Source organism: Ipomoea nil, unplaced genomic scaffold (assembly GCF_001879475.1).
Source record: "Ipomoea nil cultivar Tokyo-kokei standard unplaced genomic scaffold, Asagao_1.1 scaffold0804, whole genome shotgun sequence".
NCBI classification, from domain to species: domain Eukaryota; kingdom Viridiplantae; phylum Streptophyta; class Magnoliopsida; order Solanales; family Convolvulaceae; genus Ipomoea; species Ipomoea nil.
The window spans coordinates 436,485-459,949 of NW_017617232.1; the positions used below are offsets into that span (position 1 = coordinate 436,485).

At 34.5% G+C, this 23,465-nt stretch overlaps 2 protein-coding genes across 6 annotated transcripts; both read left to right on the forward strand.

The window, feature by feature from the left end:
* LOC109177357 (basic transcription factor 3-like) lies at positions 1-19,133 on the forward strand. Of its 3 annotated transcripts, XM_019326703.1 has the most exons (7): positions 1-26; positions 16,940-17,114; positions 17,565-17,632; positions 17,958-18,106; positions 18,194-18,250; positions 18,572-18,610; positions 18,707-19,133. In XM_019326703.1, the coding sequence occupies exons 3-7, from the start codon at positions 17,565-17,567 to the stop codon at positions 18,889-18,891; spliced, it is 498 nt and encodes a 165-aa protein (XP_019182248.1). In that variant the 5' UTR covers positions 1-26; positions 16,940-17,114; the 3' UTR covers positions 18,892-19,133. The 3 variants fall into 3 exon arrangements, with proteins under 3 accessions (XP_019182248.1, XP_019182247.1, XP_019182246.1); XM_019326702.1 differs by lacking the exons at positions 1-26; positions 16,940-17,114; positions 17,565-17,632; ... (2 more) ...; positions 18,572-18,610; positions 18,707-19,133 and adding exons at positions 40-177; positions 593-660; positions 991-1,139; ... (1 more) ...; positions 1,598-1,636; positions 1,729-2,063; XM_019326701.1 differs by lacking the exons at positions 1-26; positions 16,940-17,114 and adding an exon at positions 113-177 and having other exon boundaries at positions 18,707-19,039.
* LOC109177358 (nascent polypeptide-associated complex subunit beta-like) lies at positions 112-23,452 on the forward strand. Of its 3 annotated transcripts, none has more exons than XM_019326704.1 (6): positions 112-173; positions 22,048-22,123; positions 22,611-22,759; positions 22,852-22,908; positions 23,008-23,046; positions 23,139-23,452. In XM_019326704.1, exons 2-6 carry the CDS (start codon positions 22,056-22,058, stop codon positions 23,318-23,320), a joined length of 495 nt encoding a protein of 164 aa, XP_019182249.1. In that variant the 5' UTR covers positions 112-173; positions 22,048-22,055; the 3' UTR covers positions 23,321-23,452. The 3 variants fall into 3 exon arrangements, with proteins under 3 accessions (XP_019182249.1, XP_019182251.1, XP_019182250.1); XM_019326706.1 differs by lacking the exon at positions 112-173 and adding an exon at positions 21,373-21,533 and having other exon boundaries at positions 22,056-22,123; XM_019326705.1 differs by lacking the exon at positions 112-173 and adding an exon at positions 21,621-21,642 and having other exon boundaries at positions 22,056-22,123.
* Positions 23,453-23,465: the final 13 nt, after the last annotated feature.

Here is a 23,465-nt window from a genome sequence, read left to right on the forward strand (position 1 = left end):
AAATTTAGCTTGGGGAAACAATCTCAGTGTCGCAGTTAGGGTTTCATTATCTTCTCCCCAAAACATCACAACCCCATCGGCCCATCCACTGTCGCCGCTAACTATATCACAGCTCTCTCTCTCCATGCGCCACTACCTCTCGCATTAGGTCATCAGCCGCCTGAAGCATCGTCAGAGGTAACGAGCACTTTGTTTTTATGTCTTTAATAATGAAGATCCTATAACCTATATATTTCAAAGGACTTTGAGTGCTGGAAGTTTGGAAATTAGAATGCGCCAATTATAGCGATTTAGAGATTTTTATTACAGAATGCGCGTTGGCTGTTATCATTGTTAATTTATTCCCATATCATTGCCCGTTTTACAGAATTGATGATTAAACTGTTTTAATGTATGTTTGTATATTCGTACACACTTATTTGTTGTGCTTATTTAATTATATACTAATAGTGGAAGGAATAAATACGGAGTATTTAATTAGCAGTTTAAATGCTCAACATTATGAACAAATTGTCCTATTTTTGGGTGTTCAGCTGCTGTATATAAACTACATCATGTCTTATTGAATTTGGTGCTCATTTAATCTGTGCAGATGAATGTAGAAAAGCTTCAAAAGATGGCTGGTTCTGTCCGGACCGGTGGCAAGGGAACTATGAGGAGGTCTGTTTGCTATACTTTTATGTGTAGTGTTAGATTTCCTTTTCTGCATTGTTCTCTTTGTAGAAGAAAATATTGTTACCATTTAAATGATAGGTGTTCATATCTGCAATAGGAATATGTGATAGTTCTATTTAATTTGGCTATTGGTAAAAGGAAATCGTTTTGACAATAGAAAAATGTATTTTAATTTTGTTTTGGAAAAGCCCCCTGTTCTAATTGCATGCTGATGCATTATTTCGTTTATTTGTGTGATTGTTTTCATATATTTTCTTTATTAAGAAGGAAGTGATTTATTGTTTGGTAGCGTTTAATGCATCTCTCCCTATACAGAAAGAAGAAGGCGGTTCACAAAACTACTACTACAGATGACAAAAGACTTCAGAGTACTCTGAAGAGAATAGGGGTGAATGCCATTCCTGCCATAGAAGAGGTGAACATTTTTAAGGAGGATGTAGTTGTCCAGTTCCTTAATCCAAAAGGTATAAGTGCTATAAAATATGTGAAATTCATATGCTCTTTAATTACCATCCATTTGGCTAAATAGTTTCCCCATTTTTTCTGTACAGTTCAAGCTTCAATTGCCGCAAATACTTGGGTTGTGAGTGGTGCTCCTCAGATTAAGAGTATGTGCTCTTTGTTTTTCAGTTTGTAAAATTTACTTTTTAGATCTATATTATTCTTGGTATCAATTTGTTTAATGTTGGAAAAATGTTTAAATGAAAACTTTTCCATTTTTTGGTGTTCTTTTCTCTGCTTAGATCATTCATTGGATCTGTTGCCAAACATGGTCTACTTTTACGTATTTTGATGTGATGTTTAGTGCATTTGTTGTCAAATAGCTGGGGTTGTGTTAGTGTGTTACCCTTTTTTAGTACTCTGTTTTACCATGTTTGAAGCAAGACGAGATGAAAAAACTAACATCTACTTTTCCTTGCAGAATTGCAAGATATTCTTCCACAAATTATTCACCAATTGGGTATGCAATCCTTATTCACTCTTAATCTCAGTTTCAATAAAGCATGGGGCTTTCGAATATTTCGTTTAATACTTGTTTAAACTTCCATCTAGGTCCTGACAATCTCGAGAACTTGAAGAAGTTGGCAGAGCAGTTCCAAAAGCAAACGACTGGTACAGCTGATAGTGCAGATTTAATTGCTGGTGCAAATGCCCCGCAAGAAGATGATGATGAGGTGCCCCAACTCGTGGATGGTGAAACCTTTGAAGCTGCTGCCGATGAGGGACAAAAATAAAATTTTAATTAAATTTTGTTCTTTTAAGTGATTTGAGATCTTTCCTATCCCTATCCCTGGGTGAGTGCTAATACGATGTGTATTCTGAGATACCACTTTATTACATGGATGCTATTGCTATCAATTAATTTTACCCTTTAGAAGTTCTTCACACCTTTTAACAGAAGCACAGATGGATGGCAAGTAGCCCCTTTTTTGATATGTAATTTATGCCCAGTTGGTATTATTTAGATGCATAATTTTTAAAAGTAGGGTATAAGTGATTATTGCTGTTTAATTAAAAGTAGAATCATCTTTCCATTAATAAAGGGGAGGATACCCTTATCCATCTCTTTAGAGAATGTTCGTATGTGCATGATTGTTGGAGACTTTGCTTGAGCTTGTGGTATTTTAAGGCGTACCTTGTTAAATACCCCTACGTTATAACTTAAACTTATCATTCACTCAATGATGTGACGAGTTTTAATTTGTTAGATTTAAAATAAAAAGATTATAGATTTATTAAAATTTGTCACATCATTAGTGACAAGTTAGGGAGTGATGCATAATATTATCCTTTTAAGGTTGTATCTCCTGCTATTTTCTTGGAATGGGTTGAGTGAAACTGTTCTGGCAATGAAGGGATGGCAGACAATATTTGGTGGGAATTAAATTCTTGAACATGTTATGAGTAGAAACTTGAATTTCTTTGGGGAATTAACGAAGACCTTATGTTTTGAGAGGTGAAAAAATATGCAACTTTGGGCAAAATGGTGATTGGAGAGCCTATGTGCTAGACAACATCAAAGTTTTACTCTACTTGTTTGAGAGGGGAACAAATATGTTAACTTTGGGCAAAATGGTGATTGGAGGACCTATGTGTTAGACACCATCAAAGCTTTACTCTATTTAGATGCTTTAGGTGTTGTGACTCAAAGGGCAGTACTCCCCCTGTTTCATTTTATGTGTCGGGTTCTCTCTGTCTCATTTTATGTGTCGGGTTCGATTAACGAAACTTGACTGAAATTTCATTTTATGTGTCGGGTTCGATTAACGAAACTTGACTGAAATTATTTATAAGAACAAATTGCGTTTTTGGTCCTGTGACTATTAAGGTGTTGATAATTTGAGTACGTGACTTTCAAAACTCTCAATTTAGTCCTTTAACTATGTAATTAATAGCAGATTTGGTCCTGCCGGTCAAATCGCCGGCCAATTTTCACCGGAAAAACGTAATTGGGTTTGAATTATTTTTTTACGAGGGTAAAATGGTCATTGCATTTTCGCTTTTCTTCTTCGCCATTTTCCTTGAAAATCCCTTGTAAAATTTCTCCGCCATTTTCAAATTGGTGTTCATGTTCCCGTCCGTTGGCCACCCGATCTCCCCCCCGAACACTTTCACGTCCTCGCATTTTGCTTTCCTCAACAACCATATTAGCGTATCCAAGTTAGCATCGAACATATTCGAGTACGTCAATCCTATAAATTCAAATCGCATTAATCAAACAACATCACTGGATCGGAGGAATTGATCAAACCATAAAAATCTGACTTTTAATTTATTTGCTTAATTAGATTTACCTTTGTCATGAACGGGCTTGGAGCCGCCATCAAAGAAGGCGAACTCGACCGGGAAATGCTTGCGTCGGCCTGGCACAGTGGCCTCGCCAGCGACGTTGAACGAAGAAAGTCGAATGCGTTTATTCGATTTGGAGGATCAATAAACCGGTGAATGGGAGCGGGTCTGTTAATTCCGCCGCCGTTAGGTCCATCTGCGTGAGAGATATGGGGACCGAAATGACTCCCATTGTGAGCCAAGAGCCCTCCAGAACCACCACTCCGACCGCCAGAAGCCCCATTTCTTCCGGATCTTCGACTCCGGTGAGGTGCCAAAACGGAGTAGCGTAGGCTCTAGAAATCGGCGGCTATATTCCCAGAGAAAACAGAGGTGATATTGGCAGAGGAGTTTCCGCCGCACTTCCCACACGGTTCGGCCGAGCTGATTCCGGCGAAACCACCATTAATGACAGCCACACAGCTGCTAATAAGAAAGAACCTCACCCCACTCGAAACTCGCGCAGCAACCTGGGATGAAGCTGAATGTACAAAAATGACTATTTTACCCTCATAAAAAAAAATTGAACCAAATTACGTGTTTTTGGCCAAATTTGGCTGACAGGACCAAATCTGCTAACAATTGCATAGTTAAAGGACTAAATTGAGAGTTTTGAAAGTCGCGCACTCAAATTATCAATATCCTAATAGTAACAGGACCAAAAGTGCAATTTGTTTTTATTTATAATTTAATTTTTCATGATATTAAATTTAGAATTAGTCCGTAAAATTTACTCCGTATATTTAGGAATTACATTAAAAGTAATATTAAACGTAAAAAATAAAATTTAAAATTTATAAAAAAATGCTCAAATAGTTGGTATGCTATCTTTTTAGTTATTATTTAAACTAAATTGACCAATTGGACTAGTACCGTTAAAATATGGGTCTGATTAGATTTGACCAAACAATAAAAATCTTATCTTTGTTCAACCCATACCCCAAAATATCAAAATAAACATTTAATTTTTTTTCTTCAAATTCTTTAGTTTAAACTTTTTACATTTATCAAAGACCAATTAAAATATAGATTGGCTAAGTCGGGCCAAACATTAAAAATCGTAGTTTGGCCAACAACTCCAAAAGCTAATTTTTATTCTTCAATTTCTTTAATCCAGAATTATTACATTTATCAATGTCTGATTAAATATGAGTTATACGCCAGACCCAACAAAACAATAAAAATCTTGATCTGGCCCAGTCAATATTTTTATTTCAGAATTATTATATTTTTCAATTTATATATCTATTTTTGTTATATAATATATTAAGTTATACAATAGAAATTATTATTATATCTTTTAATTATAATAAATATCATTAACAAATTTATTTTAATATAAATAATAAATATTATAATCATCAAAATAATTAATATTTTATAAAAATAACTTTATAACCAATTTATATTATTTTTTTAAAAAATAACCAATTCAAAAGGAAAAACAATTTTCTAACTTTCATTCAAAAAAATACGTAGTTGTTGTGAAACCAATTAGAAGTATCCTCACGTAAACAATCAGAATATATAGTAAAGTAGAGAGAGACAAGAAATACAGAGAGAATCATTTATCTTTTATTAATCATCATTTATCAATATATACATTAAGTACAGAGTTTCAATTTAACTATAAGACTACAAAGGATGAAGATGTATTATCATAGTATAATACATTTAGTAATGTCCACATATATTTATTTATTACAACACTTCTTCTTGGACATTACTATAACATACTCCTGACTCGTTAAAACCTTACTAGAAAAATCAGTGAAAAAAACCTAGTGAGGGAAAGTGTACATGAGTTCATGTGTTGCACTAGATGTTGTAGGGAAAATGTAAGAAAAACCCAATATAATAATCATACGAAAAAGGATTATTATTTTATGGAAATTTTTGGGAAGGACGAATAGATGATTCGACTTTCAACAATTCTCTCCAACCTTTTCTATCTATCTTTAGAAGTAGGGCGAGAGAAAGTAAACGAGGACTAATCACATGGTTTTGTACTAGTCAGCTTTGAGCTGTCGAGTGAGGATTACGGGGTTGGTGGTTAGCACGAGTCGAGCGAAACACTCTTTCCTTAAAATCTTATTTGCTACATTCCAAAAGTGCTAGAAGCATTGTAGCCTAGGTTTTCCAGGATAAAACGTGCTACGGTTCAGTAGGCTAAAAAGGAGTAGAAGCAGAATTTTGAGAGAGGAAAACAGATTTTCATTGTGTTAAAAACCTTATACTCTAATACAATAACCAAGAGAAAGCTTCTATGCTATACAATTCAATAAGTTTTAGAAAGGCTCTTGTATAAATAGTGGTGCAAACCCACTTCCCAAACCAATGTGGGACAAATGCTTCTTCTTTTTCCTTTCATTTTTCAACTCAAATGGGTCTACTTTGAGAATCAATATCTCATTCACCCATTATCCATTTTGAGCGTACAATATATCAATCTCTTCGTCTCACTACGAAGAACCCGAATCCACTTTGACCCGATCCAAATCACAAGTGCCCCCCATTAATAATTGTACCACAAAATAGCCACTTATAATGTCATTTTAAGCTATTTTTCCAATAGCTGCCTCATTAAAAAACATTTAATTAAGATAATAATATCAAAACTTAATCAAAGAAAAAAGAGTATAGTTTGTTAGTCTTCAAGATCCAATCTTCAAGATTGATTCAAGTAAATGTCACTCTCCATGAAGATAACAATTTTCAAAATCTACATGTTCTAATATAAAAACATTTTTCAAAAGGAAGTGCAGAGAAATGATATGGTACAATCTTCAAGATTGTTACTAGAGAGAACATTTTGTATAATAATCTTGTAACTATATTTGGAGCTTATGTGGGTTTAATTTTTACAATATATATACTTTGTCAAATATTTATAAACATGCTCATTTTTCGTTTGTGTAAGAATAGCTTTATTGTCCTCATATGAGATATTGGGCTGGGCGGGGGGGGGGGGGGGGGGGGGGGGTTAAAAACAAAGCACAATCAGTTTGAGACTTAACATCATGATAATCAAACAAAATAGAAAGTACCCAAGTAGCTTATCAAACACCATAAATTGGTTTCTCACATAAATGTCAAAATTTTTGTATCTCAAACATATCAGAGGATATGTTAAACACTATTTCAATATTTCATTGTAGAAGGAGTAATGGAGCACTAAATGTTGCTAGCAATTTCATCGTAAATATCGAGCCTGTTGCAATTATAGAACTTCTAGTCCTAAAGTGATGCTCCAACGACAATGAATTTATGAAAATTTGGTCATAAAGTATCCTCATTATTCTCTTCGAGTATAAATGGTTCCTTATCTACTTCAAGAGATTGGACAACTGTTAGCAAGGTTGCAAAACTCGGCCGCCTAGCCCCCTAGGCGCTAGGCGGCCCCGAGCCTTGGAGTTTTGGCCAAAACTCGGCGGGCCGCCTAGGCGGCCTGGGCGGCTGCTAGGCGGCCTGGGCGGCCAAACTCGGCCAACTCGGCCGAGTCGGTCAACTCGGCCAACTCGGCCGAGTCGACCGATTTATTCCGATTTTGACCGTTTTTGACCGATTTTGTTCGATTTTGACCGATGTCGTCTTTCATTAATTATTGATTTTAATATTATTATGACATTATGACTTATAAATTATCATTATTTCATTTATTTAGATGTGTTATTTGAGTGAACGTTGAAAACAACTTCATTAAAATTGTCGAACTACAAGTCTGTTACTATTTTTTTTAATTTTTTTGGTGCCCGCCTAGCGCCGCCTAGAATCCGCCTAGGCGCCGCCTAGACCGCCTAGGCGCTAGGCGCTGCCCGGCCGCCCGACTAGCGCCTAGCGCCTACTGCAACCATGACTGTTAGTATGATAAGTAAATGATACCTATCAATATAAAACATCTTCAAGAAGTTTTTCAACGTAGGCTAATTGGTGTGTAACATTCCTTCAAGGAAACACTCAATCTACAGGTCGAGACAATACTTGGTTTCCCAAGTCTTTCATTTCAAACTCTGTCTATGAGCTTATAAATAAATAAATAACTCCATTAGCAATTCTTTAAAAAACACATAATGACATATATTATTTGCATATTCCTTCTTCAGGAAGAAAAAACTCAGTCAATTATTAACTTTTCAGGTCATATAAAAACATTTGTAATTTAATAGCAAACATGTTGTGATTTTCATTTTCTCGATCTCATTTCGAGAATTATAAATCCATTAGAGATTTTTCGAAATAAATATTAGCTGCATATCTAAATTTGTTATTTACTGCCAATGATGTTAAGTAGCGGAACTTAATGTCATATATTGCGGGAGAATATATTTTATTACTAAAATCAATTATGGGTCTTTGTGTGAACCCTTGGCTACAAAACTCGTTTTATATCACACCACCTCGTCATTCTTATTTCTCTTTAGTACAAACACTCATTTGTAACATATAGGGTTAACATTCAATGGTTTACCTGTTATAAAGAGAATACATTTTATCTTAGCGAGTTGGACTATACCTTAATTGCTCATTTATATGTCAAATAGTCATGGCACTCCCGGTGCCTAATTTTGGATCCAAATTATCATATAACGAGAGCAATTTGAAAAGGAGATTGCGCTATCGACAACTATAATATTTTCATAAATGTCCCCCATATTTATAAAAGTCATGGCAATTTTTAAAACAACCAAATTCTAAACATTTTCCAGATATTGTGATATGGTCATTCTGTATCCCTAGTATGATTATTTGGTGCACAAGTTTACTGGGGTTTTCTTGTCTTTAGGACGAAGGTCTTCAAGACATAATTCTTTTAATCGATTTTAAGAGTGACAAAGTTTCTTTACTAGATCTAGTATTATGATTCTTTTCTCTTACACTGGTAGATCTCCTATACTTCTTGAGTTAAAGAGTATTGGCAGATATATATGGTCCATGTTGGGGGGGGGGGGGTATATGGGACTTTGATACTTTTTTATGATCAGTATGATCAATAGATATATTTGACAGATTATTTGCTAAAATTGTAAACTGATTATCTTTTTGAACTTCTAGTTCAATCTAACTAGTACGTGGGTTTAATAATGAGGATCTTTTCATTTCATGAAACTTCTCGACATTCCTTTAAATTTGGGTTCTTATCTCCCCCTAATGCCGAGAAAAAATTTTCATAAAGTATGCAGTCAGCGTACCAAATTATATATTGATTGCCTATCATGGGCTCGAGGTATTTAGCAACAGACGGAGTTTATAACCAACATATATACCTAGTTTCTGTGATAGCTCCTAGAGGTACACTTTGTTGGTGATACATCAAAATAAACTGCACACTAATAAAGAAATGCAGACCGGGAAATGTTCGATTTTGAACCACGTACTAGGTGTATGGGGAAATAGTTATGATATGTAGTGAGTCAGAATTAGATTAAAAACAGTAGTATATCAAATTAGATGTTTTCAACAAGAAAAACAGGTAATTTAGAAATTTCCTTCCACACATTCTTTACGAAATATTCATGTGGATAAGGGAAACTATTATTGTTCGGCATATATATGACCTCTAACAAGATTAGTAAAAATCCGACTCATTATATTTTACCCAAAGTGACCCAATAACTCATGCCATAATCTAAAAGAGTTTTGGTGTTTACATTTTTAAAACGTCGCAACATAATGAGTACTCAGAAGTATATGCAATTCTCTAATAGTTTCATATTATTCAAATAAGGAAATCATATACATTAAACAAACATTATTAGACCAGGACTATGTGGTCTAATGGTATCCGGGTTGGACTTCCATTTGGAAGCCTCAGTGGAGGCGTTATTAGCTCTCTGTGTTTCAGTAGGTTGAGAAAGTATATGAACAGATACTACAATGTAATAGAGCTAGTAGCATTCAAAAAAAAAAAAAAACAAACATTATTAGAGCCCTGAACAATCTTAGGGAGATTAAATGTCAATAGAAGTATAGATGATGAGACCATTCAGGATCTCTAAAATCCATTTTCTCAAACTTATGAGAGGTCATCATCATCAAATATTTACAACTGGTTTGCTTCTAACAAACTGACATGATGTGATTTACTTATATATAGCTTCATGCATATATCATTTATTTAAAAGAATTTTATCTTGTAGTATCACTTTGTGACATGATCATAAAATTTTTTGATTGGATAACGTAACACTAAAGATAGAATTTTAAGACTCCTTTCATGAGTCATAAGTCACCCAAAGATTAATCCCCATATGAGATCTTCATGAAGCATAAGGGAGTAATTTGTGACACATAACAACAATTGTCATATGACAATTAGTGCACTCACCATACAATGTATACGGTGGTCACACCAAGAAATTGTATCACAATATTATATGTTTTAATCAAGCTCTCAAAATCTTTGCATCAAATGAATGCAAATACATATATATGGCATATCTCCCTCTTAAACAACCATAGTAAAAATTATCCACAAAGATACTCATACATCTACGCACAATTATGTGATAAAGACAATTTTTGTGAAGACATGATTAGGAGCACATAATAATCATTTAGCACATAAATATATGCATGTGTAAATATTTTCTTCAAAAATATAAATATATACTTGGCTTTCCCAGGCCAAAAGATCTTCTGACAATTTCTTGATGATCAAAAGATCATTCGATTCTTTATTTTTTTATGTACGTATAGTAGAATAATCGACAATGATATCCAAACACCCTGAGAGGGAAATTTTTCATCACATGTTAGAGACATTAATGCCTAGAAATATAATCTATTTCTATTTAAGAGAATAATGACATGTATGAAAAACATTAGGAGCTCATAAGGATATTTATGTTCACATATTACTCGTAAATAGTCACATACTAATATTTGCATATACATACTAGCTTGAAATCACACACACACATATCAATTTATAAATTTTTGATTTGAGAATGAAAATACTTAGCTTTGAGTTTAGTGGTAGAAAATGCTGCCTTGACTTTGTCAAATGCGGTGAAGTCATTACTATCCCATAAGCTCATGCATGCTTACAACATTATGGATGGCAAAAAAAAAAATCAATACCACATTACCATGTATCAATTTTGGAAAACTCTGTTGTCGTTCGTTGAGAGCGTCGTCACTATCCCTCTATTACAATAGCACCACACCACTAGTCAGCCGCCATTATTTTAGCGTCAACAACATATCAACAACTCTCTAGCACTCTTTCGTTCTGCCGATGGCGCTGTTGCCGTCATTGGCGCAACCAGTTTTTTTTAACTAATTCCATTTTGTTCTCATGCCTGGAGCAGCCGATATTCCTTTGCAACCAAGTTAAATGTTCATCTAGGTAAATCGGGCTAATAACGTGGATAGGAGGGTTACATGGTTTACGTTGGTTATGAGGGTTACGGGGATTGTTAGGGTTATGAGGGTTACGAGGGTTATGAGGATTACGTTGGCATTGAGGGTTGCAAGGGTTATTAGGGCATTGAGTGTTATGAGGGTTTTGAGGGTTATTACGGTTATTAGGGCATTGGGGGTACCAGGGTTACGAATTGGAGGTTATGAGGGTGATGAGGGTTACGGGGGTTATGAGGGTTATGAGTGTTATGAGAGTTATTAAGGTTATGAGGGCTACGAGGGTTATGAAGGCATTGGGGGTTACAAGGGTTATGTAACACTCCCTTTTTCTTAAACTTACTTAAGTAACTAAACCTTTAAAGGTAAACTAAACAGCGGAAATAAGCTTAATAAATTAACAAATTAAAAGGAGTGTCACCGCCACAACCACCCCTCACGGTGATTGCACAAGCTAGGGTAAAAACTAAACATCAAGTCAAAACTAAATCCGAATAACTAGGGGGATGAAACCCCGGTGTCCAGCACCATCAAAACATAGGTTACTACAATCCATAATACGAGTTTAGACTACAAACAACATTCTAACTAGTCTAACTCGAATCTCTCTCTCGTACCTATGAGCTCGAACCACCTGAAATGGGTTAACGAATAGACAAATAACAAGCAAAACCGTTAGCGCGAAGCTAAGTTTAACGACACTCAACCCTGTAAAGTAACTACAGTATATACTTTGAAAACAGAGTTTACAATCTTGAAAGCAAACACTTAAACATTTAAATCATACGTTGGCATTAGCTTCTAGATGCTTGCAACCTAAGTAATAAATAGGCATACTTGATCATTAAACAACAATCACAATTACATCTCAAGAGCAAACTAAGATTCTCCATTAAACAATAAACTCCAGCTTTCTCATATAACTCAATTAAGCAACTTATGCTTCTAATCATGCAATCCCGTGCAAGATATATAAATAGTAACTCATGCTACTAATCATGCAATCCCGTGCAAGATATATAACTCAAAGAATAATACTATAACCGGTATAGATATATGTATACACTCAAAAAGAATACTTTTACTGTGGAGGTTTCTTAGAGCCATAAATGACTCGCTTTGCTTTCCCTTTTTAGAGTCTCAAAAACTCGCTTTCTTAGAGTCGTGTTGACTCGCTTTACTCGTGGACGAGACCGGAGTCATCCACCCGGGGACGAATCCATGGACACGGCATTGAGCCGGCCATAAGCTAACATCTCGACCACCGAACCAATCTCGTAGTTCCAAAACTCAAACTCTGTGGAATCAGGCATCTAACTATCAGTGTGCACACCCCCTGACCAAGATTCCAAGCCTGGCGGGAAGTTTCCAACCTTGTAACATGGGAATACGCCGCGTTACAAAATACTCGGACCGCAATGTCCAAATCTTTCCTCTCCGAAAGGACGTAGTCCAAACGGTCCTCCAAAACAATATTTTCCTCACCAAAGATGTATATATGTATATATATATATATATATATCGCTCATGCAACTCATTAATGCAACACTTAACTCATGCTAAAATGCACATACTTCTCAACTCAATCTCAAGAGACAAGATAAAGACTTTCTATATGGAATGAGATTTTAGAAAATAATACTTAGGTGCACTTTTAAAACATGAAATGCTCAAAATGCTCTTTACTGTAACATATTCCTCTATTTTCTATTCATAGTGTAACTCAACAAATTTCATGAATCGTGCTTGAAAGCTCATAATTTAACAATTCTTCTCAATGAACACTTAGCAAGTATTTAACATGCTTTTGCAACTCAAAGTACTCTCAAACTAATCATGCTCAACAATAGCAACTTGGCAGTGAACTTCTACAATTTATAATAGCTACTTAAGGCATGCATTGCTAGCTAAAAACAAACATTTAGGCTCATGTTTCTCTATTAAACAAATAAACAAAGGCATGCTCATCAAATAAATTCTCCAAGTCTGATACATTTCATCACATTCACAGTAAACTACACCAAACAACCTCAGCTCTGTAACAAATATGCTTACAAAACTTAGCATAAAACGCTCAATTCTTCTCCAAATTCAACAAAATCAAAGCCAAAACGTGCGTCGAGACGGCCCCGAAGTAGAGAGCCACAAGGGCCCTTGATACCCCGTTCGAAACGACACGTAGCTGAGCCACAAGGGCCCGACCACTACACAGAGGGCTACCAACGGCTGGAACCGCCTAAACGCCGGCTCTAGGGCACGACCCTCTCCTAGAACCACCCCCTAGGGCCGATTCTCCACGGCCTTAGCCAACGGTCCCCTTGTTGGGCCGTTGGTTGGGGCCGTCAGATTCACTAGTGCACACTGCTTGTGCACCAGATGAATCCTTTCACTTGCAAGACGAAAATTTGGACAACTCTAACATTTCTAAAACATTAATAACTCATCAACAAGCACAAATAAATCACCCAATAGCTCAAATACCTTAAATACCTAGCATTTCTACTCATTCAATAAACACAAAAGACTTCACATAGTCTTAAAACATTGATTGTTTGAATCCATGGGTTATACCTTTGTAGCCTTCTTATCCTTGCTTGGATTCCACCTTCTTCCCAAGCTAGTTTCCCCCTTCTTCACCTCCTAAACAAATCAAACAAACCACACAAAAACTCACTACCAAGTTCTCAGAGAAAGGATGAAGGCTTAGAAGGAAAATGAAAGGCTAAGATTGAATGGATGAAGATGAATAACTTACTGTGTTTTTCTTCTTGTGTTTGCAGCTAAAGGTTGGGAAGCCAAGAGTGGAATCAAAGAGGTAAACATCAGATACTATTCGTTATATAATAGCTCTAAACCCTAGGATAAATGCCAATGATTGGTTGAGGGTAAAAAGGTAAAAGGTTTGGCTCAAAGGTGTTATCAGGAAAAGGTCTTGGATGCCTAGTGGTCAACCAAGCTCCATGGACCAAGGCTAGATTGGCTAATTAAAATGATTTGCGGTTGAAAATGGAATTTTCTCAAAATGATTTCTAGATGAACACTTCATTTAGGCTTCTCAGAATTCTCCCGGTTTCACTCAGGTAGATTCCTCATTTTTTAAAAAGTAGCACACAATGTACCCGGAAAATAAGGATAATGGAATTAAATCCATTCTTGGTGTCGAATTAGATTTAAAATGGCTCAAAATAATTTATTCAACACCACTTCTTTTGTAAAAAATTTTTAAGGAGTGAAAATTGGCTACTTTGGATTTTCTTAAAACCGAATTTATAAAATAAATTTTTGGGTTGTCACAGGTTACGAGGGTTAGGAAGGTTTTGAGGGTTACGAGTGTTATGAGGGCATTGAGGGTTATGAGAGTTATGAGGGTTATGAGAGTTATGAATGTTACGAGGGTTATGAGAGTTATTAGGGCATTGAGGATTACGAGGGTTCTAAGCGATGGTTATGAGAGTTATGAGGGCATTGAGGGTTATGAGGATTCCATGTTCCCTCTTAACCCTCATAAACAATGTATCTCTAATAACTCTCATAACCCTCATAATCCTCATTACCCTCATAACCTTTATAAATGAACCTTGTAACCCTCATAAACCACATAACCCTCGTATCCATCATAACCCTCGTAATTAACCTTCATAACCATAATAACCCTCATAATCCTCATCACCCTCACAACCCTCATAATCCTCGTAACCTTAAAAACCCTTGTAACCCTCAAAACCATCATAACCCTCATAATCCGCACAACCCTCATTACTCTCGTAACTCTCATAACGCTCATAACTCTCATAACTTTCGTAACACTCAATACCATCTTTTATTAATCATCATTTCATTCCAACATATACATCAAGTATAAAGTTTCAGTTTAGTTATAAAACTACAAAGGATGGAGAGGTATTGACTATATTTGGCAAACCTAGCTGAAAAGTAGCTGCAAGTTGAAAAGCTATAAGTTAGAAGGTGAAAAATGAAGAGTTGTTAAAGTAGCTGATTATACTTAAAAGTGTTTGGTAAAATTAGCTTTTTGATAAGCTGATAAATGTAAAAAGACTAAAAATACATTTTCATAAAATTTAATAGGATTGTTTACATATTAAAATTTAACATGCTTGGCTCATGAGAACAAGTGGTCCCCCTGTGCAAGTGCATCTGCATTAGCAAGTGGGCTCCACCTTGTAAGCTAAGGGTGGGGGATCCTATCTATGCTTAAAGTGAGTTTGAAGCTAACAGGTGGTTCTATGATTGTGATTAAGAGGCCTGCAATGCCCTTGGGTGTGAGCCTTGTGTGGGGGCTGGGTTTGGCTGCTGGTTGGGTGAGAATCAGGAAAAAGGAAAGCTTGAAATTGCAGAAATGAAAAAGAAAAGAAACAAAAAGGATTGAATGTTTGGTGGATGGTGGTTGGAAGAGCTTCTCTATTGCTTAGGATGTTGAACCACATAAGCTCACCCCGGTTAAAATGTAGAGCTCTGTACGGGGTTGGGCTGGTTCGCATCCTAAGGGTAGAGGCTATAAGTCACCACCGCTTTGCTCACAAGGTTAAATGGTCTCCTTATGCAAGTACTTCGGTGCCAATAAGGGGTATCATCTTGCGAGTTAAGGGTGGGTCCCGTTGCCTTTAGTGGGGGCATAAGTGGCCCCTCTAGTTAAAACACGGTTATTCGTGCGGAGGGGTTGACCTCGCGCTTTAGGGGTGGGGGCGTTCACATGGGGTGACTTAGCTAGGGGCATTGCAACCTTTTATTTGCATGATGGATATGTAGGAATGAGGCAAGAGACTCTAGACCAATGGCATAATTAAATGAAAGGATGGGATGAACCAAGGATGTATGGACATGTGAGATAAGAAGGGAAAGTGGCATTGTGGGTGGAGGGGGAAGTCATACTTCACTTGCAAGTCGGAAGTATACCGGAGTTTGACTTTGGTTGATAGTTGGTGTCTAGTCTTGCCTTATAGTTTTTGTAGCATTTGTCTTGTGTAGTAGGCTTATGCAGTTAAGTTGTAAGGCCAAATGGCCAATTTGCCCTTTAAGGCTGAATGGTCTCTTTTGTTTTGGACATGCTCATAGTTGTAGTTCTTGTGGCTCTGATCTACAGCTTTTGATTTGAATCTGGGAATGCTTTGAATTTTGAAAAAAAAAAGTGTAAAGATTTATAGAATCTTATAAAACATTATAGAACTCATATGATTATATAGAATTTTAGGGTCGATTTTAAAAATAGAATCATAGTCATACGATTAAGTAGATCTCCACCATCCGTTGAGGAGGTGGAATAAGAATAAATAACTTCATAAGACTCATTTTGTAACAATCCAAGTGGTCACAGACTCACAGTAAAGCTTATAATTGAACAATAAAATGTATTTTTTTCCCAAAATTAAATAGAATAAGAGAAAATGCCAAAAACGTTTTAATTGGGAGGGTAAATGATGTCATTTATTTATTTTTTATTATAATAAATTTTTTTGAGGGTTTTTGAATGATGTCATTTATTTAAAATAATAAAGATAGAAAAAAAAATTAGGAAGCTACTAGCTTATTTTTGAAACGCTACCTCTTCAAAATAAGCTCTTATTTTAAGTTATTAGCATATTTTGAGAACATTATCAAACAGAACTTATAGCTTATTAGTAGTTTAAAATAAACTATAAGCTCATAAATAAGTTTTGTCAAACATAGCAATTATCATATATTTACAATAACAGTAATTATTTTTTACTTCCAAACATTAATCCCTAATGGAATTTTATTTTCTGAGTGAATTTAAAGATTGATCGATTAAGTGAATCTGATGTCCGAAGTCGCATATACAAGGAAGAAATACGAAGAATTATACATTAAGCAGATAAAATGACTACTTTACTCTTTCATTTAAAGTTCAATTTACCGTAATATGATGAAAGAACTTCAATTAGAAAGAAATTAAAAATCGAGATACGTAAAATGTCTAAATTAAAAGTCGAGAATTAATTTTAAAAATTTAATATAGTCGGATGGCCATTGCTGAAATTAACTCTAAGAAAATACTTCCCTTTCTTCCCAAAAGACACCTTAATTTAGCTTGAGGAAACAATCTCACTGTCGCGGTTAGGGTTTCATTATCTTCTCCCAAAAGCATCACAACCCCAGCCACCGTCGCCACTTTTATCCCAACTATCACAGCTCTAGCTCTCGCTCTCTCTCCCTCGCCACCGTCCGCCACTATTTCCCGCCCTCGGTCAACAGCCGCTAAAGCATCGTGCGAGGTAACTAGCCCTGGGTTTTTATGTCTTTAATAAAGATCCTATTGCAATCTATATATTTAAGGACTTTGAGCGCTGGAAGTTTGCAAATTAGAATGCGCCCATTATAGCGATTTAGAGATTTTTATTCTGCAGTTTTACAGAATGCGTGTTGGCTGTTATCATTGTTATTTTCTTCCCATATCATTGCTCGTTTTACAGAATTGATTATTAAATTGTTTGAATGTATGTTTGTATATTCGTACACACTTACTAGTTGTGCTTATTTAATTCGATTCTAATAGTGGAAGGAATAAATATTTAATTAGCTGCTTAAATGCAGTGATAGGTGATTCTTCTCTGTTCAGTTTTTTTTTTTTTTTTTTTTTTTTTTTTTTTTTTTTTTTTTTTTAAGCTGTTGTATATCAATTACATCATGTCTTATAGAATTTGGTGCTCGTTTAATCTGTGTAGATGAATGTAGAAAAGCTTCAAAAGATGGCCGGTTCTGTCCGGACTGGTGGCAAGGGAACTATGAGGAGGTTTGTTTGCTATTTGTTTTATGTGGAGTATTAGATTTCCTTTTCTGCATTGTTCTCTTTGTAGAAGAAGTTACCATTTGAGTGATAGGTGTTTGTATCTGCAACAGGAATATGTGATAATTCTATTTAATTTGGCTATTGGCGAAAGGAAGTCGTTTTGACGATATAGAAAAATTTATCTTAATTTTGTTTGGGAATGCCCATATCCTGTGCAGCTGCTGATGCATTATTCTGTTTATTTGTGTGATTGTTTTCATATATTTACTTTATTAAGAAGGAAGTAGTTTATTGTTTGATTATGTTTTTAATGCATCTCCCTCTTCAGAAAGAAGAAGGCGGTTCACAAAACTACTACCACGGATGACAAAAGACTTCAGAGTACTCTGAAGAGAATAGGGGTGAATGCCATTCCTGCCATAGAAGAGGTGAACATTTTTAAGGAGGATGTAGTTGTCCAGTTCCTTAATCCAAAAGGTATAAGTGCTATAAAATATGTGAAATTCATATGCTCTTTAATCACCATCTATTTGGCTAAATAGTTTCCCCATTTTTTCTGTACAGTTCAAGCTTCAATTGCTGCAAATACTTGGGTTGTGAGTGGTTCTCCTCAGATTAAGAGTATGTGCTCTTTGTTTTTCAGTTTGTAAAAGTTACTTTTGAGAGCTATATTATTCTTGGTATCAATTTGTTTAATGTTGCAAAAATGTTCAAATGAGAACTTTTTTTTATTTGCTTTTCCATTTTTTGGTGTTCTTTTCTGCTTAGATCATTCATTGGATTTGTTGCCAAGCATGGTCTACTAATGTTGATGTACTTATTTTTATGTAGTTAGTGGAGGTTGTGTTAATGTGTTACCCTTTTTTAGGACTTTGTTTTACCGTGTTTCAAGCAAGACTTGACCAAAAAAAAAAAAAAACTAACATTTACTTTTCCTTGCAGAATTGCAAGATATTCTTCCTCAAATTATTCACCAATTGGGTATGCAATCCTTATTCAATCTAATCTCAGTTTGAATAAAGCATGGAGCATTGGAATATTTCATTTAATGTTTGTTTTGTTTAAACTTCCATCTAGGTCCTGACAATCTTGAGAACTTGAAGAAGTTGGCAGAGCAGTTCCAAAAGCAAACAACTGGTACTGCTGATAGTGCAGATGCATCTACTGGTGCAAATGCCCTTCAAGAAGATGATGATGATGAGGTGCCCCAACTTGTGGATGGTGAAACCTTTGAAGCTGCTGCCGATGAGGGACAAAAATAAAATTTCAATTAAATTTTGTTCCTTTTATGTGATTTGTGATCTTTGCTATCTATGGGTGAGTGCTGAATATGATGTGTATTATGAGATTCCAAGCTTTATTACATGGATGTTATTGTTATCAATTAATTTTACCCTTTAGCAGTTCTTCCTACTTTTAATAGAAGCACAGATGGATGGCAAGTAGCCCCTTTTTTCCCTGGATATGTAATGTATGCCCAGTTGGTCTTATTTAGATGCAATTTATGAAAGTAGGATACAAGTGATTATTGCTGTTTAATTAAGGTTATAAAGATTGGGTTAGCTTGAATAAGATGGAATCATCTTTCTAGTTATAAAGGGGGGAGACCCCCTTATCCATCTCTTTAGAGAATGTGAGTTTGTGCATGATTGTTGGAGACTTTGCTTGAGAATAATCCACCTTTATTGGAATCAATATCATTCATCACAGAGTTGTAAACATTTTTTTACTTGAATTGTGTTACTAATGTTTCATGTTTTGTCTTCAGTGATTCCTTATCATATGTAACTCTCAAATCTATGCTAGTTTTGTCTGGAATTGGGATTTTTGAAAAATCCTTCCGGCTTGATAGTAACTTCTCCAACTCCACCAAAGCAAGTTGTTTTTTTTTTTTATCTGAATCTGATAAAATTAATTAATTCTTAAGAGTAAAAAAAAAAAAATAGTTTATTTACAAATAATGAAAAGTAAATAACAAAGTCGAATAAATAGATTGGAGTAAACTAAATATCATTTATTCAATATTGAGTAGTGACGAAAAAATAGGAATATAAATTTTAATATTGTTGTATTTTTAATATTAAATAGATTGCACAATATGATATTTTTTGTTATAATTTATATAATTGTATATCGATTCAAATATTATTAAAATTTTAGTATTTTTCATGCGTTGCACAAAATTGATTTGTTATAATGTTTAAGAATATTTGAATCGATATACAATTATTATATAAATTATAATAACAAATATTATATTGTGCAATTGATGAAATGGGTTGATGTTATCCTGTCTTGAATTTAAGCAAATAATTACTCAATTACCCATGTACGGATAAAAATTTTTATTATATATTTAAATAATAAAATTAAATATGAAATTATAAACAATTCTAATATTTAAAATTTTACATTTATTTGATTATAAGATTAATGTAAAAGTATCACTCAATTAATTGAATAATATATGGCTCGTTTGTCTGCAATTATCTTAAAAAATCAATATGTAATATGATTTATGTAATTATATTTTAATGATTTTTTTTTTAATCTTAATAATTCAGTCAGACAGTTGGGTTTTAATGAGAGTTTGAAATTTAGTAAATTTATCAGAGAATTATAAAACTAATAATGGAGAATATAATTTTTAACGGGAAAAGAAATAATATAATATTGTTGAATAGAAATATGAATTTTAATATTGTATTATGAATATGAACTTTAATGTAGAATTGTAGTACGAATATAAAAGTAGGAAATAATATATTTTATTATGAATTGTATTACACTATTACGCAAACCTTAATAGTATAGGGACCGTCACAAATCTTAATAGTATAAGTCTGTTTTGGGCGGTATATAGTATAGATAGTATAGATTATTATTATTATTATTCCCTTTTAATCACATTAATTCTATTTCTACCTTTCAAACAATGAAATTTGAATTCATACTTGATTCTTTTTCCACAAAATTATAATTTATTTTCACCTAATTTCATCATTGAATAAATTTCACTTTTATCTAACTATTATACATAGATCATATTTGATCTTTAACAATTAGATAGATGATTATAATTTGTATCACGTTTGGTCACACAATGACTGGGATAAATAATTATAAAGAGTTAATACTCAAAATGGTCCTCGATTATAGTGTTTTTCCTCAATTTCGTCCTAAACGACTGTGGCGACCTAATATAGTACCAGACTTTTGTGTTTCGCTCAATTTAGTCATCGTTTGTTATTTCCTCAAATTGGTATTAAATAAATGGACAATTCAATAATATCAATATTGACATCTCTTTACTTTCAACCTGCGAAGTGAAAAATATCTCTTTCTTGTACGAATTACACCCAGAATTACTCTCAAACCTACGAATCAAATTTTATATTCGCAGGTTTAGGAGTGATTTTATGAGTAATTCGTAAAAAAAAAAAAAGAATTTCGCACTTCATATGTTTATGAGTAAAGAGATGCCAATATTAAAATTACTGAGTTGTCTATTTATTTAACAACAATTGGACGGAATAACAAATGAGAGACTAAATTGAGTAAAAATACAAAAGACTGAGACTAAATTGAGTAAGAATATAAAACTCTGAAACTATATTAAGTCACCAAAGTTGTTTATAATAAAATAAAGAAAAACCACTATAGTCAAAGACTATTTAAATATTAACTCTAATTATAAACATACTCAAATATATAGATGCCTAATATATCACATTAAAACAACCCAAGACAAAACATATTGGCTGTTAGGGTTTTAGTTTCTTGACTGTAGTCCTTTCAAAGACATTTCAACCTTAGCCAAACTGTCGCCACTCTCGCCCTCAGCCACTCTTGCCGTCGCTGCTCTCGCCCCCGGTCTGCAGCCGCCTCAAGCATCGTCGTCGAGGTTATCATCCGTTGCCTGTTATATCTTTAACGGAGCTTTTATTGCAATCTATATATTTCAACGACTTCCGGTGCTGGAAGTTTGTAAAGAGAATGCGCAGATTATAGAGATTTAGAGATTTTTACTCTGCAATTTTACATTCTCAGTTTTGATTTAATAATAATATATTTCCTTCCCTAATGGCCAGTAAGAAAAAAAAAATTGCAATTTACTAATGGACGATTTCATAATTGACTTTCTTTGATTTCCTTTTATCATATGCCTTTTCTTCTTTGGATTATCTTATAATTATGTGATTTCGTTTTCTAGTGTATTTCTGAATCTCTACTGCAACATATACACATATCGCGAGCAGCTATGATAACTAGATAACATAATACAATTATAGCTCAATTTTGTGCTTTTTAGTATTGGTGCTAGTTTTTTGTGATAAGTGATACTTTTAATTCAATTTTTTGTTCAGCTGCTGTATATCAATTGCATCATGTCTTATGGGATTTGCTGCTTATTTATTCTGTGCAGATGAATGTAGAAAAGCTACAAAGGATGGCCGGCTCTGTCCGGACCGGTGGCAAGGGAACTATGAGGAGGTTTGTGTGCTATTAGTTAGTTTTATATAGACTATTAGATTTTCTTTTCTGCACTCCTCTTTTTAGGAGAAAATGTTGTTGTCGTTCGAGTGATAGGCGTGTGCATCTACAATAAGAATGTGTTACAGCTCTACTTAATTTGGTTAGTGGTGAAAGGAAGTTGTTTTTGATGATATGGAGAAATGTGTCTTACTTTTGTACCGGGAGTGCCAATCTCCTAGGTAGTTCTAACTTCCAACTGCTTCCTGTTGCATTATTTGTGTGATTGTTTGTGCTCCATCTCAACTACAAGCCTAAGCTGGTAGTTGGAATGCACATTTATGTTTATATATTATATGCAACACGTCCCCGACCTTTGGCATGGGGTTGGCTATTCCATCTCAACTAAAAGCCTAAGCTGGTAGTTGTATTGCAAATTTATGTTTATATATATATATATATATATTATATGCTCAACATTGAGAAGATATTTATTTATTGTATGCAGAAAGAAGAAGGCAGTTCACAAAGCTACTACTACGGATGACAAAAGACTTCAAAGTACTCTCAAGAGAATCGGGGTGAATGCAATTCCTGCCATAGAAGAGGTGAACATTTTCAAGGAGGATGTAGTTATCCAGTTTATTAATCCAAAAGGTATTTGTGTTATAAATACGTGATATTCATATGTGCTCTTTAATCACCATCCATTAGGCGGCTAAATAATTTCTCCCCATTTTTCTCTATAGTTCAAGCTTCAATTGCTGCAAATACTTGGGTTGTGAGCGGCTCTCCTCAAACTAAGAGTATGTTCTCTTTCATTTTTTTTCAACATGCAAATACTTGGGTTGTTATCAATTTGTTTATATGAAAAATTCTTTTTTTTTGTGGTTATGGTATTACAGAATTGCAAGATATTCTCCCTGAAATTATTCACCAATTAGGTATGCAATTATTCACTCTTAGTCTCGGTTTCAATAAAGCATGGAGCATTGGAATATTTCGATTAATGCTTGTTGTTTAAACTTGCGTTTAGGTCCCGACAATCTTGAGAACTTGAAGAAGTTAGCGGAGCAGTTCCAAAAGCAAATGCCGGGTATTGCTGACACTGCAGATGCAGCTACGGGTGCAAATGCATCTCAACAAGATGACGATGAGGTGCCCCAACTCGTGGATGGTGAAACCTTTGAAGCTGCTGCTGATGAGGGACAAAAATAAAATTAAAATTTGTTCCATTTTAAGTGATTTGAGATCTTTCCTATCCTTGGGTGTGTACTGAATATGATGTCTATTATGGGATACCAAGCTTTATTACATGTATGCTATTGCTATTAGTTTAATTTCCCTTCAGAAGTTTTTGGAC

What these genes read in the sequence shown, in the direction of transcription:
- LOC109177357 (XM_019326703.1), top strand. Translation starts at nt 17,565, where the DNA reads ATGAATGTAGAAAAGCTTCAAAAGATGGCCGGTTCTGTCCGGACTGGT. An exon ending in GGCAAGGGAACTATGAGGAG is followed by an intron (nt 17,633 to 17,957) that starts GTTTGTTTGCTA and finishes CTCCCTCTTCAG; the next exon opens with AAAGAAGAAGGCGGTTCACA. An exon ending in CCAGTTCCTTAATCCAAAAG is followed by an intron (nt 18,107 to 18,193) that starts GTATAAGTGCTA and finishes TTTTCTGTACAG; the next exon opens with TTCAAGCTTCAATTGCTGCA.
- LOC109177358 (XM_019326704.1), top strand. Translation starts at nt 22,056, where the DNA reads ATGAATGTAGAAAAGCTACAAAGGATGGCCGGCTCTGTCCGGACCGGT. An exon ending in GGCAAGGGAACTATGAGGAG is followed by an intron (nt 22,124 to 22,610) that starts GTTTGTGTGCTA and finishes TATTGTATGCAG; the next exon opens with AAAGAAGAAGGCAGTTCACA. An exon ending in TGAAATTATTCACCAATTAG is followed by an intron (nt 23,047 to 23,138) that starts GTATGCAATTAT and finishes ACTTGCGTTTAG; the next exon opens with GTCCCGACAATCTTGAGAAC.